At 37.1% G+C, this 13,546-nt stretch overlaps 1 protein-coding gene across 2 annotated transcripts; it reads right to left on the bottom strand.

Moving 5' to 3' along the window:
• Positions 1–517: 517 nt before the first annotated feature.
• LOC112024677 (NAC domain-containing protein 91) lies at positions 518–12,318 on the bottom strand. Of its 2 annotated transcripts, XM_024057295.2 has the most exons (6): positions 11,951–12,318; positions 11,174–11,493; positions 3,497–3,760; positions 3,117–3,410; positions 2,795–2,989; positions 518–887 (listed from the first exon to the last, which is right to left on the bottom strand). In XM_024057295.2, exons 1-6 carry the CDS (start codon positions 12,114–12,116, stop codon positions 870–872), a joined length of 1,257 nt encoding a protein of 418 aa, XP_023913063.1. In that variant the 5' UTR covers positions 12,117–12,318; the 3' UTR covers positions 518–869. The 2 variants fall into 2 exon arrangements, with proteins under 2 accessions (XP_023913063.1, XP_023913061.1); XM_024057293.2 differs by lacking the exon at positions 518–887 and having other exon boundaries at positions 1,379–2,989.
• Between the last annotated feature and the right edge of the window lie 1,228 nt (positions 12,319–13,546).

The following is a 13,546-nucleotide window of genomic DNA, read 5'->3' as shown; positions in this document are numbered from 1 at the left end:
CTTTAAAGTAACTAAAAAAACTCATGATTATCCTTAAACTGGTTAAAATATCAAGTAAAACCAGCTATAAGACGAACTTGGAGCCAAAATGTGTCCAGGACATAGGTGCCGATTAGCACCTTGTCACATAGACATGGATTCTAATAAACAATTATAACCTGATTCCTGCTAAATCCGAGTTTTATTGTGTCTTATTAGCTTAAAAGATTCTGACTTGTTCGAGGATAAAAACAAGTTCAAAACTACTAAAGCGAATTAACGGAGTAAAAAAATAAATAAATAAAAAACTTTTCTTTTCATTTCCCTTCTATAAATAAAACCGTCATCATCAAAATAAAGAATTATGAAAATTCCAACTTTTTGTAACAATGAAGTTATTAGAAAATTGAGAGTAGTAACGTGCTGAAGAAATTCTAAGAGATAAGACTTCAAGGAGATATTAGGTTGCTTATGCAACACTTTACTCCTCCCTAGTCTATAAACACATTCATATATACACATTCAACCAACTAAATACTTCAAGAAACCACATAAAACAAGCTACAATACAATATACAAAATGATTGACAACTTGAGATGATATTCATTGTTCATATAACATGCATACTCGAACACAACTTAACCCAAAAGCTTAAGATTATGTGCTTGGAAATATATTATATTAATCACTCATTATTATTCAATTTGAAATTTCACCCATATTTGTATATCTAATAATTTCCCCCTTACCTAAGGAACCATTGCTTCTTTGTGAGCAACAAACAAGTTCTACTAGTTCTCCTTTGCTTATAGGTTATTTTTTTTCCACCAACGCGTCATCCATGGGGCTTTTGTATGCCATCCATGAAAACCACATCATCCCTGCATGTTCATCCATGGAAATTTGCCTGTACACCATGGAAACCTCGTTCAGAAATTTTGAGAGAAAAGACTTAATATTGTACAAACAATATCATGGTAGTTTCAATTGTAAAAATTCCATCATTGAAAGCAACCCATTTTAAAGCGTGAATGCACTAAGAATAATAGTATCATTAATAATAAAACATTGAAATTCGACAATCAATAAATCTTTACCTAAATGACGCGCCTGTAATAATTTAACAAATGGATTATATATGCCAATCGCCCCTTATTAGAGCACCTTCGACCTCGAGGTCCTGGACCATGTCACTCATTCCCATCCTGTGTACATTAGCCTTTTTCATTGTACATAGTTCAATTCCAGCTCTACTTTCTCACTGATTTCTATTTTCATACATTCTTCTTGTCTAACACACAATAAACATCTTACAAACGCCCACATTCCAGCAAACAAGTTTGCGGCCATGTACCTTAAATCGATTTTAACTATCCCAAAATTAAAGAAGATAACATCAAAGAAAATCACGAGTTGAACGTTTTATTACATGTTTACAGAAAAACCACAAATATCCAGTACAGCTGAACATAAATCACACTGCATACAGACTTAACAACAACAAAGTCTCCCTCCAATTTCGTAGTTGCCAAATCCTTACTAATTCCAATCGATAGCTTGACTCAATACATACACATAGAATTGCTTCAAAAAAACCGGTGGATGATGACATATTGCACTTGTAAGGTTATCTTTGTAAGAAGACCAAAGTTGTCTAGTGCTCATCAACATCATACACGAGAAGGTATTTGGTATCAACAAGATACCCACTCCATGTGAGAAGAGCGTGATATCTCAGAGATATAAAATACAAATTGCAATATACATAGAAGTGACTACTGTACTTGTTTCACTCTGTAACGGAGTATGGGGTCTGGGGGTTGCTAAAATCTTGATCAGGATCTTAAATGTCACAATTCTACAAATTTAAAATGTCAATGATTTAAACTTTAATTAGAGTCTTTTAAGAAGGATTATTAAAATAACAACCCAGATTGTGGTTTCTTTTAGAGAAACCTTTTAACTCAACATAGAGCTAACATAAGGAACCCAATTTGGAAGTCTTTTTAAGACTTTTTTCCTGGGGGTTGGGGTGGGAGAGTGGGGAAGAGTAACAACCCAAGTTCCAATGACAATAAGTCTGTCTTGAGTTGTAATAGTAGGCCACAGGCCTTTGATAGTAAAAGACCATGGGTCTTTGGTTTGTAAAAGACTAGAAATTTCTTTTTCTTTTGAGTTGAAAAAGAGTGAATCACTTTGAGTAGACTTTAGGGAATGTTTGCAAATGTAAGTGGGTAAAGGAAGAGCTCCCATTTTCAGCAAAATCCCCAAAACTTTAGTTGAATGTTGCTTACATGCTAGATTTCAGAAAATGTTAATAATTCTTTGACTCTTGGCTTTGTTTTTAAAGAATATTAAACTTTCTTTTAACTTTATAAGAAAGACTAATATCCTTTTTAATTTAGCTGTCTTCAAAGAGTATTAGAAATTCTTCTACTCTTTCTGGGAAAGATTTTTTTTTTTTTAGTAAGTACATCCCAAGAAAGCCATAATTCTTTTTTCTTTTCTTTTTTTTCTTTTTTTTTTTTTTGCCTTGTATTATAAGTAATTTCAAGAATGAATTATCTATCTAAATCATTGACATTCTTTAATTGTAAAATTTTATGATCTTCAATCAGATCCTATGATCTGATCTGAAGACCCTCCCTCAGATCCTAGATATGATCCTGATTTTAACAAACCTGGTGAAACCTGCGAGTGTAATGGGGATAACATGTTGCTGGTGCTAGCAAAGACTGTGCTAGATGTTATTCGATCAGAATTTTCTGCTGGAGAACATCGAAAGCTCATGGAACAATTGTTAGCTTCACTTACTAATTTTGGAGACACTGAAGCTGGTGCTAGCAAAGACTGTGCTTCTTCAAGGGAAGCTTCAGCTGTGGTAGGATATGAAACAGCAGGTGTAGCGGAGTTTAAAGTTGATGGGAAGAAAAGGTTGCAATCTAATGGCCCTGGTGGAGTGATATCGAACATTTCCAAGGCTTCATCGATATCCAGATCCCAGTCAACCTGATGGAAGACAAATGAATAACCGAAATAAGTATATAATTAGTTATCTGATTATTCTGCACTTCTAATTCCCACAAAATAATAATGTGGACAACTGTTTTAAGCTGAAAGTATAATTCCTTCTCACCTCTGTAGTATTTACTTCTGCCACTTGATTTTCTGCGGCATCTGCATTATAATCATTGTTACATGCAAGGGGTGCTGCATTGTCAAATCTTGTTCTCCAATCAATTGGATGGTTTTCAGCTTGCTCCGGCAATGCTTGAGATGCTGGAGCCAATGATGTTTCTTTATGAGAAGATTTGACAGTGATCGGAGTTGAAACATCAGGGGTGATGAGGGGTAAACTGGATGGAGAGTCCTCTGAAGGGACATAGAACACACGCATGAGAAGTTCTATGTCCTCCTCACTAAAACCAACCTGACGAAAGAAACATGAGCGCACAAGATGAGTACTTGATTAATTTACTATACTTCTCAATTCCAATAAAAAAAAAATTATCTCACCCCTGAAGTTTGAGTGCACAAGTCGTTGTCATTGTTACACTGAACAAGTTCTGTAACATCAGACATCATTTGAGCAGAAATTTCATCACAACAAGATTGATTACTTGTTTGATGATTTTCAGCTTGCACTTCTAATACTGGACATACAGGAGCCAGTGCTGGCTTAGACTTCTTTTTTGCTAAACGTGCTGGCTTAGACTCTGCAGGTCCACCTTTGTTACTCTTTTCTTCATTATAGAATAAACGACAAAGCACAAGGGCCTTCTGCATAATGTCAAGCACCCAAGTGAATCAGACGAACATAACTTGCCTGATATATACTACAAATTGAATTACCACAAAGATGCAAATAACAGAATGCAAATATGTATCAGAAATGTTGTAACTGATGATAATGAAATAGAGGAGGTTGTCCTACAAAGCCATTTGATATATAATATGTCAGGACTCTAAGTAAAGGGCATTGCTATTTGGTACATTGTGGCTAGATAGTGTAGGTAAGTGTGTTGCTGTGTGCTGTTGTGGGCAGGGCAGTGGAAGGCTTGTACATACAGAGAGGTAGAGAGGCAGGGGAGGCTTGTACAGAGTTAGTTACAAGTAGTTGACTAATTGTTGGTGCATTAAGTGTTGTACTTAGTTAGCTAATTAGTTAAGCTGAGATGTGTTGTACCTTGTTAGTTAGTAAGTAGAATATAAGCTTCAATTCAGATTGTAAAATGAATTCATTGATGAATAATACATTGAATAGCCATTTCTTGAATTGCTATTGGAGGCTGATTCCCTCGAAGAATCAATGGAGGCCTAGTTCCCTCAAAGAACTACTAAATTGAGAGTAATAGAAATTAAGGTCATTTGATTCCTATCAATTTGATATCAGAGCCGGTTCAATCATGGTGCAAGAAACTAGATACTCCCTTTAGAGTGAGACTGTTTCAGGTTCAGCAGAGATTGGATGATCATGCCTCTGCCATGGAGATGATTTCACAAAGGTTGGATGCTCTAGACAACAACTTCAAGGGCTTGCAAGCTCTGTTTGAAGAGAGACTTCCAGCAGTGCAACAACAAGAAGGTTCTGCTCCTCAGCCAGAAAACCATCCTGAAGCAGAGGTGCTGCCACACCATACTCATCCAAGACCTGAGGTAGGTGCTCTAATTCCTAAGCCTATTAGGTTGGAGTTCCCTAGGTTTAGTGGAGGTGATCCTTCTGCTTGGATTTTTAGAGCTGACCAATTCTTTAGGTATTATGAAATTTCTAAAGAAGAGAGGATTTTGAATGCTTCTTATCATCTTGATGATGAGGCATTAATTTGGTGCCAAGATTGTGAAAGGTCATTAGATTCTTGGGAAACATTTGTTAGGGCCATCCAAGTCAGGTTTGGACCTTCATCATATGATGATCCTATGGAAACCTTGACTAAGTTGAAGCAAACTACCACTGTGGCGGGTTATAAGAGTCAGTTTGAGATGTTGAGTAATAGAATCAGAAACTTACCTGAGTCTCATAAGCTCAGTTGCTTCCTAAGTGAGTTAAGGGATGAAATAAGGTTGGCTGTGAGGATGCAAAATCCAAGAACATTGAGTGCTGCTTTTGGTTTAGCCAAGATTCAGGAGGAGTATTTGTTCACTTGCAAGAAGGTCTATAGGCCATTTCATGAGTCTAGCAAGAATAATTGGCAAGAATCCCTAATAAACAAGCATGGCAGTAAAGCTGAATCTTCAACCAAAGTGCCTACACAAAAGATTACATCAACTCAGATGGAAGAGAGAAGAAAGAAGGGCCTTTGTTATTATTGTGATGAGAAATGGCAACCTAAACACAAGTGCAAGGGTCTCAAACTATTCATGATTGATGAAGTACAAGAAGTTAGTCAAGTGGAAGATGGGGAAGTGGATGTTACAGCAGATTTTCAGTTGGATCAAGCTGATATCACCTTGTATGCATTGTTGGGCAATCCTTCTCCAGGCAATATGAGGGTGTTGGGTCAGATTAGAGGGTATTAGGAGGTGAAAGCTCAAAAATGTGTGGAAAACACAAGAGCTGATTAGACCCCCAAATTAAAATTACGGCTAGATTGCTTTTACTCTAACTTATTTAAGTACGGAAACAAGAATAAATGAAACGCAATCAACTAATACTACTCTAGTGCATAAACATGAACAACAAACAATAAAAGTGAAGCACAAGAGTAAGAGAAGAGAAATGCAAACACAAATAACACCGAGACATGTTATCGAAGAGGAAATCAAAAAACTCAGCGAAAAACCTCTCCGCCGCCCTTTAAGCAATAATCGATCCACTAGACAATCAGTTGAGATATATGGGTTAGCAAGAGACCCTCCAAACCTAATCTATCCGATGTACCTAAGCCCTCCAAGCTTTTACTCTAACAAAGCTTCTTAGAACCATGTCTTGTCTAGCTTTCCGAATCCCGCAATACACCCGATTGCATCCACCAAGTCTCACCGGCTTCTTTTGGCACATCCCTAAAACTTCCCAAACTCCAAAACACTCTCTACACTTTGAATGAGTGTGAGTTGTGTTTGGGTACAAATCTCCTCTCAATGTATGACAATGTGAAAGGGATGGAGAAGAAGCTACAATAATTTCTCATTAAGGATGAGTAGCTCTCTCTCAAAATGTGGGTGTGTGTGTTGTAGAAAACCTATCTAGGGTTTTTCTCTTTGAATGGCCTCACATTCATTTGTGGGTAATGAGAGTATATATATATGGGTAAAGGGTAAAAAACTCACACTTGAAAAACCTCCAGGCAAAATGTTTCACGACTATCTCGCAAGAAGGCTTTACTCACGAGACACTCGCGAAAACGACAACCTGACACGACTCTTCAGCTTCCAGTCATGTGCTTCTCACATGACTCTTTCGCGGGTTAGCTTCCAGCGAGACATTTAAACTTGAGTCTTCACCAACTTGATACTAAACCCAATACAATAAAATCCCACAAAATATAAGAAAATAAATTAAAGCAATTACAACACATTTTGTCATGGAATAAAGCCAACATAAAACATAGTTGTAAACCACAACTTTACAGGAGGTGATTCTTTTGGATACTGATAGCTCTCATAATTTCCTTGATGCTGTTCTGGTCAAGACTTTAAAATTGGCTGTGGACTCTACTAGAATCTTAGAGGTGAAGGTAGCTGATGGAGATTTAATTAGAACAAAAGGGGAATGTAAGGACCTACTGCGTAAAATGCAAGGCAATGAATTCATAGTGAATTTGCATGTGTTGACTCTAGGGGGCTATGATGTGGTGTTGGAAACTCAATGGCTTTGTACTCTTGGCCTTATCAGCTGGGATTTCAAGCAATTAGTGATGGGGTTCATGTACTAGGACAAACAAATATGGTTGCAGGGTAAACCCACCGGTTCCTTAATTCAGGATGCAAATGAATTCCTTAAATAGCCAATCACTAAAGGATTTTTATTGCAGATTGTGTCCACTAAACTTGTTGACAAGTCCAAGGCTTCAGAGGTTCCCCTAGAAGTGCTGTCCTTGCTTAAGGAGTATGCTATTGCCTTTGAGGAACCAAAGGGAGAGGACATGAACATCAGATTATCCTCAAACCAAGTACCCAACCAACTTGTCAAAGACCCTACAGGTATCCATACTATCAAAAAACTGAAATTGAAAACATTGTCAAGAATTTACTTGAGTCTGGTTCAATTAGAAATAGCCAAAGTCCTTTTGCTTCACCTATGCGATTAGTTAGAAAGGCAGATGATAGTTGGAGGATGTGTGTGGATTATAGGGCTCTTAACAATGACACTGTCAAGGATAAGTTTCTTATTCCTGTGGTGGATGAGCTCCTTGATGAATAGAGTGATGCTTGGGTGTTCTCAAAGCTAGATTTGAGGTCTGGCTATCATCAGATTAGAATGAAGGAGGATGATGTTGAGAAAACAGCTTTTAGGACTCATGAGGGCCATTATGAGTTCTTGGTAATTCCCTTTGGATTAACTAATGCCCCTTCTACATTTCAATCTCTCATGAATGATGCGTTCAAGCCTTTCCTTAGGAAGTTTGTACTTGTATTTTTTTGATGATATTCTTGTATATAGTAGAGATATGCCCACTCATGTTTTGCATCTCAAATCAGTCATACAAGTTTTGTTTGATCACAAATTGTTTGCCAAGAAAAGCAAATGCACCTTTGCTTGCTCTGAGGTAGAGTATTTGGGACACATCATATCAAGCCATGGTGTGAAGACTGATCCTAAGAAGACTCAAGCTATGCTGGATTGGCCTATTCCCAAAACTGTGAAAGCCTTAAGGGGATTCCTAGATTTAACAGGTTACTACAGGAAATTCATAAGAGGTTATGGGTCCATTGCTGCCCCATTGACTGATCTTCTCAAGAAGGATGCCTTTGAGTGGACTAATCAAGCTGACCACGCATTTCAAGACCTTAAGCAAGTTGTTTCTCATCCTCCTGTACTTGCCTTACCTAATTTTTCTCAGCCCTTTGTGGTTGAGTGTGATGCTTCTGGATTTGGAATTGGGGCTGTGTTGATGCAGCAAGGAAGGCCTATTGCTTTTCACAGTCAAGCCTTGAAGGGTAAGAGTGTTCATTTATCCACTTATGAGAAAGAATTATTGGCCCTTGTTACTGCAATGAAGAAGTGGAGACCTTATTTGTTTGGAAAGCCCTTTGTGATCAAAACTGATCATCAAAGTCTAAAGTACTTGCTAGAGTAGAGAATTGGCACTCCTATGCAACAAAGGTGGATAACCAAGCTCCTTGGATACTCATTTATCATTGATTATAAGAAAAAAAAGGAAAATGGGGTAGCTGATACCCTATCCAGACAAGGTGAGAAGGGTCAATTTGATTTAGTAGATGCTTTGCTCAATAAGGTGGAGTTAGTTGATTCTGATGCCTCTCAAGTTTCTGAGATGGTTCTTTGTGATCATTCAAACTTCAATTTGTTTTGCTTGGACAGTCATAGTAACTAATTCCTCATTTCTTTTCCCCATCCCACTTGGTTTGAGGAATTGAAATCAAGTTATTCCATTGATGCTGAGGTGCAAGGAATCCTACACACACTCCATACCAATCCGAATGCTGTTGCCAAGTTCAGTCTGCAGAATAGACTCTTGTTGTACAGAGGCAGGATTTACTTGGGCTCTAATTGTGGTCTAAAGCCTAAGGTGATGAGTTTGGTACATGACAGTCCATTGGGTGGACATTCTGGTTATTTGAAGACCTTTCATAAGGCCAAAAGGGACTGGTTTTGGAAGGGAATGAAGAAGGACTTGAAAGATTATATTAAAGGTTGTGAGCTGTGTCAAAGGATTAAACATGAAATCAGCAAACCAGCTGGCTTGTCGCAGCCCTTAAAGTTTCCTCATACACCTTGGACTTCCATAAGCATGGATTTTGTGGAGGGTTTACCTTAGTCTTTAAAGCAAGATGTGGTGATGGTGGTAATGGACAGAATCGCTAAATATGTCAATTTCATTCCACTGTCCCACCCTTATTCTGCAGTCAAGGTGGCTTCCTTGTTCATGACTCACATCTTCAAGCTACATGGGCCACCCACTTCTATAGTTAGTGATAGGGACCCTATGTTTACTTCAAGATTTTGGGAAGAGCTGTTTAGATTGCAAGAAGTGGACTTAGCTATGTCTTCAACCTATCACCCTCAATCTGATGGTCAAACTGAGGTGGTTAACAGAAGTCTTAAGCAATATCTCAGGACCTTTGCAGGGGACAAGCCAAATCAGTGGGTGAAGTGGTTACCTTTGGCTGAGTTCTGGTTTAATACTAACTACCACACTGCCACTAAAGTGACTCCCTTTGAAGCCCTTTATGGTTTTCAACCCCCTCAATTGCTGGATTACATCCCTGGCCTCACTAAGGCTGCTGCTGTGTATGAATTTTTATTAAATAGGCAACAGATTTTGGGCCTTCTCAAGAGCAACTTAGCGGCTGCTCAAGACAGATTGCGATTGCAGGCTGACAAACATAGGCTAGAGAGGAGCTTTGAGGTGGGTGATTGGGTTTTCCTTAGGCTGCAACCCTTCAAACAACACTCCCTTCGATGGACCAAGGTGGGGAAGTTAGCACCTAAATTCTTTGGACCTTTTCAGATTCTACAAAAGATAGGGTCTGTGGCTTATAAACTGGATTTGCCTCCAACTTCAGAGGTCCATCCTATGTTCCATGTTTCTTGCTTGAAGGCTAAGATTGGGCAAACAGTCACTCCAATTCCAACACTTCCACCAATAGATGCCCAGGGCCATATCACTCTTGAACCAAAGGCTATCTTGTAGCAAAGGCCATGTCAGCTAAGACGATACTAGGATGCTACTAAGGTTTTGGTTCATTGGGAGGGCTCTTCTCCAGCTGATGCAACTTGGGAATTTCTTCATAAACTGCAAACTCAGAACCCTCACCTTGTGGGCAAGGTGCTTTAAAGGAGGGGGAAATGTTAGGACTCTAAGGGGCATTGCTATTTGGTACATTGTGGCTAGATAGTGCAGGGAAGTGTGTTGCTGTGTGCTGTTGTGGGCAGGGCAGTGGAAGGCTTGTACATACAGAGAGGTAGAGAGGCAGGGAAGGCTTGTACAGAGTTAGTTACAAGTAGTTGACTAATTGTTGGTGCATTAAGTGTTGTACTTAGTTAAGTTGAGATGTGTTGTACCTTGTTAGTTAGTCAGTAGAATATAAGCTTCAATTCAGATTGTAATATGAATTCATTGATGAATAATACATTGAATAGCCATTTCTTTAATTGCTATTAGAGGCTGATTCCCTCGAAGAATCAATGGAGGCCTAGTTCCCTCGAAGAACTACTAAATTGAGAGTAATAGAAATTAAGTTCATTTGATTCCTATCATAATAGGCGTCAGTAAAACTTTTTGTGATTGGAGCTAATGAAAGCACATTCACACAAACAATTTAAAAAAGAAAAAAAAAAATCATTACAAGATAAAAATATTAAGCATAATTCAGTCAACTTGATGCCCAAGTCCATGAGCAACAACACCAATCAAAATCAACTATCAACAAAATGGATTACAACTGCGTTCAACAAAACCTCAATCAAATTAGCACACTCTCACAAGCATCACACACAAATGTCAGAAACAAAAACTCTCCCAAATCCCATTACATCATAAACGAGACTCACAATCTCAAAACCTTTATACACCCAAGGCCACTCTTACGTTAACAAAACAAACAAATTCTCAATTCATACATGTGAGTATCGTTCAACCCAAAAGAAACCATCAAACTACTTTTTGAAAAAACTCACACCCTATTCTTCTAAGTCTCCTCTCCTCAATAGGGGAATTTTTGAGCTAAAACCACTAATCCCTTGCAACACTGTCTACATGTAAAATTTCAATATCTATCACTTGATGGATTAAGAATACCTTCTTAAGTGAAAATAAAATATTAAAAAGAGAGAGAGATCATTAATCCAGCAAGAATGTTAACCCTCACTAAGAATTAACGAAAAATTAACAACTTCCACAATCCTAGGTAATTGAATCAATCCTCTTTTAAAGTTACCTCCAATGATTTTGGAGACAAAACAATCTTAAATCAACACACACACACACACACACACTCAGTTCAGTAATCAATACAAAAATCTCAGGTCAATATCACATTAGTTAATCAAATTGTATTGCAAAAGCCAACCTGACCAGGGTGTTTTCCATCAAACTCCTTCTGGGTTGTTCTGTACTCATGCATTACCCAATTAGTCCTTATTGCCTTCTCTTCTTTCTTATTACTCCCTATGTGGAAGACCAGAGTCTTCTTCATTCCAATCAAGCTCTCTCCAGACTCGATTTCCCGATCTGGACCAGTTGATTTCCAGAACCCAGCCTTGGTTTGTCTGTTCACCAGTTCCTGTTTCTGACCCCTTTTTCTCTTTTTTTGATTATCTTTCTGATGCTTCAGGCTCTGTCCAGTGAAGAAGAACCACTCTTGGTCCTCCGTAGCAATCCCACTTTTAACTACATTACAAGAAACCAGACTTAAGCACAAAATTTTGACACCCAAAATGGGAAAAATCACATGAACATGTATATATTATATAATTGCTCAACCATGAGATAATTATATGGGCATATTATCCAAATCTTATGTAATCTAGAAAGCATCAGTCTTTATACAAAAGAAAACACTAACTAGATACAACATGAAACAGACAACACCAGTACCAGAAAACAGATACTCACAAAAACACACACACAAAACAAGCTACAATCTACGCATGATCTCTGTAACTATTTATTTTGATCAATTAATGTAACACACTTGTCCAGAAAAACTCTATAACTAGAACGCAAAACAAGCAACAATCAACATACTAATACGATGTGAAACATTTTCCTACCTTTTCACAAAAAAGCATTAAATTTTCCAAGAAGTGAAGTTGGGTGTGTGATAATAGAAAAACAAGAAGATTACTTGGTAAGTCCCAGGGCTCATCTTCATAGAACTTAAGTTCGGGAATAAACCAAGTGTCTTTATCATTCCCTATGATCTTATTCTTCAGGTAGAGTTCGATGACCTCCGGGTCCTTCGGACTAAATCTGACCCCAGGTGGCAAATGATCCAAACTCAGCTTTTCCATTACTCTCTCACACACACACAGGAAGCTTTACTGAGAAACCCAGGAAAAAGTTTAACTGGGAAACCCAGAAAAAGCTTTACAGAGAAACTACCTAAGAAAGAAACAAAAGATATTGCAAAAAACAAGAGCATTTGTGAGAAAGCAGTTGGTCTTGGCCTCTTGACTTCAAACTATCTTCACTAACAAGTCTGATACAGTAACATAAGTTAAAAATTAAAATATAGTTTTGGACTTAGTTTTATTTATTTTATTTATGCATGAGATCCTAGTTCTAGTCTTCTAGATTCTTCTGTCTGTTTCTCAAAAAAAAAAAAAAAAAAAAAAAAAAACTCTATAACTAGAACGCAAAACAAGCAACAATCAACATGCTAATACGATATGAAACATTTTCCTACCTTTTCACAAAAAAGCATTAAATTTTCCAAGAAGTGAAGTTGGGTGTGTGATAATAGAAAAACAAGAAGATTACTTGGTAAGTCCCAGGGCTCATCTTCATAGAACTTAAGTTCGGGAATAAACCAAGTGTCTTTATCATTCCCTATGATCTTATTCTTCAGGTAGAGTTCGATGACCTCCGGGTCCTTCGGACTAAATCTGACCCCAGGTGGCAAATGATCCAAACTCAGCTTTTCCATTACCCTCTCACACACACACAGGAAGCTGTACTGAGAAACCCAGGAAAAAGTTTTACTGGGAAACCCAGAAAAAGCTTTACAGAGAAACTACCTAAGAAAGAAACAAAAGATATTGCAAAAAACAAGAGCATTTGTGAGAAAGGAGTTGGTCTTGGCCTCTTGACTTCAAACTATCTTCACTAACAAGTCTGATACAGTAACATAAGTTAAAAATTAAAATATAGTTTTGGACTTAGATTTATTTATTTTATTTATGCATGAGATTCTAGTTCTAGTCTTCTAGATTCTTCTGTCTGTTTCTCCAAAAAAAAAAAAAAAAAGATTCTTCTGTCTTGCTTTTAATACACACACAAAAGCTACTACAAACAAATTTCTTATTAGGAAAAAACTTATATATTAGAGGATTATTGATATTTAGTCAATATTATGGATTTTTTTTTTGGAGGGAATTATGGATACTAGTTTGTAACTTGTGTAATGCAAGAAAAAGGTTAACGTGAATTTTTTTCTCTTATATTTTTTCTAAATTTAAATTTGATAATAATGGTAATTATTAATAAGTATTTATTATAATTGTGTTTGTAAATAAAACTATATATTGTAGTAGAGATAGATATTTATTGTGATTGTATTTATATATGAAACAATATATGTAGCTTGTCATTTAAAGAAAACTAATAAGTTTCCCGTGCGATGCACAGATAATTTTGTAATATTTTATGTAAGACGTTTTTGGAGAATGTTTTACATATATTTAAATAAAAAAATAATCTAAATTAAGTAAAGAAACATATA

The sequence above is a fragment of the Quercus suber genome, unplaced genomic scaffold, assembly GCF_002906115.3.
Source record: "Quercus suber isolate HL8 unplaced genomic scaffold, Cork oak 2.0 scaffold_39, whole genome shotgun sequence".
Classification (NCBI taxonomy): domain Eukaryota; kingdom Viridiplantae; phylum Streptophyta; class Magnoliopsida; order Fagales; family Fagaceae; genus Quercus; species Quercus suber.
This window is presented reverse-complemented; position numbering and strand designations above follow the sequence as displayed.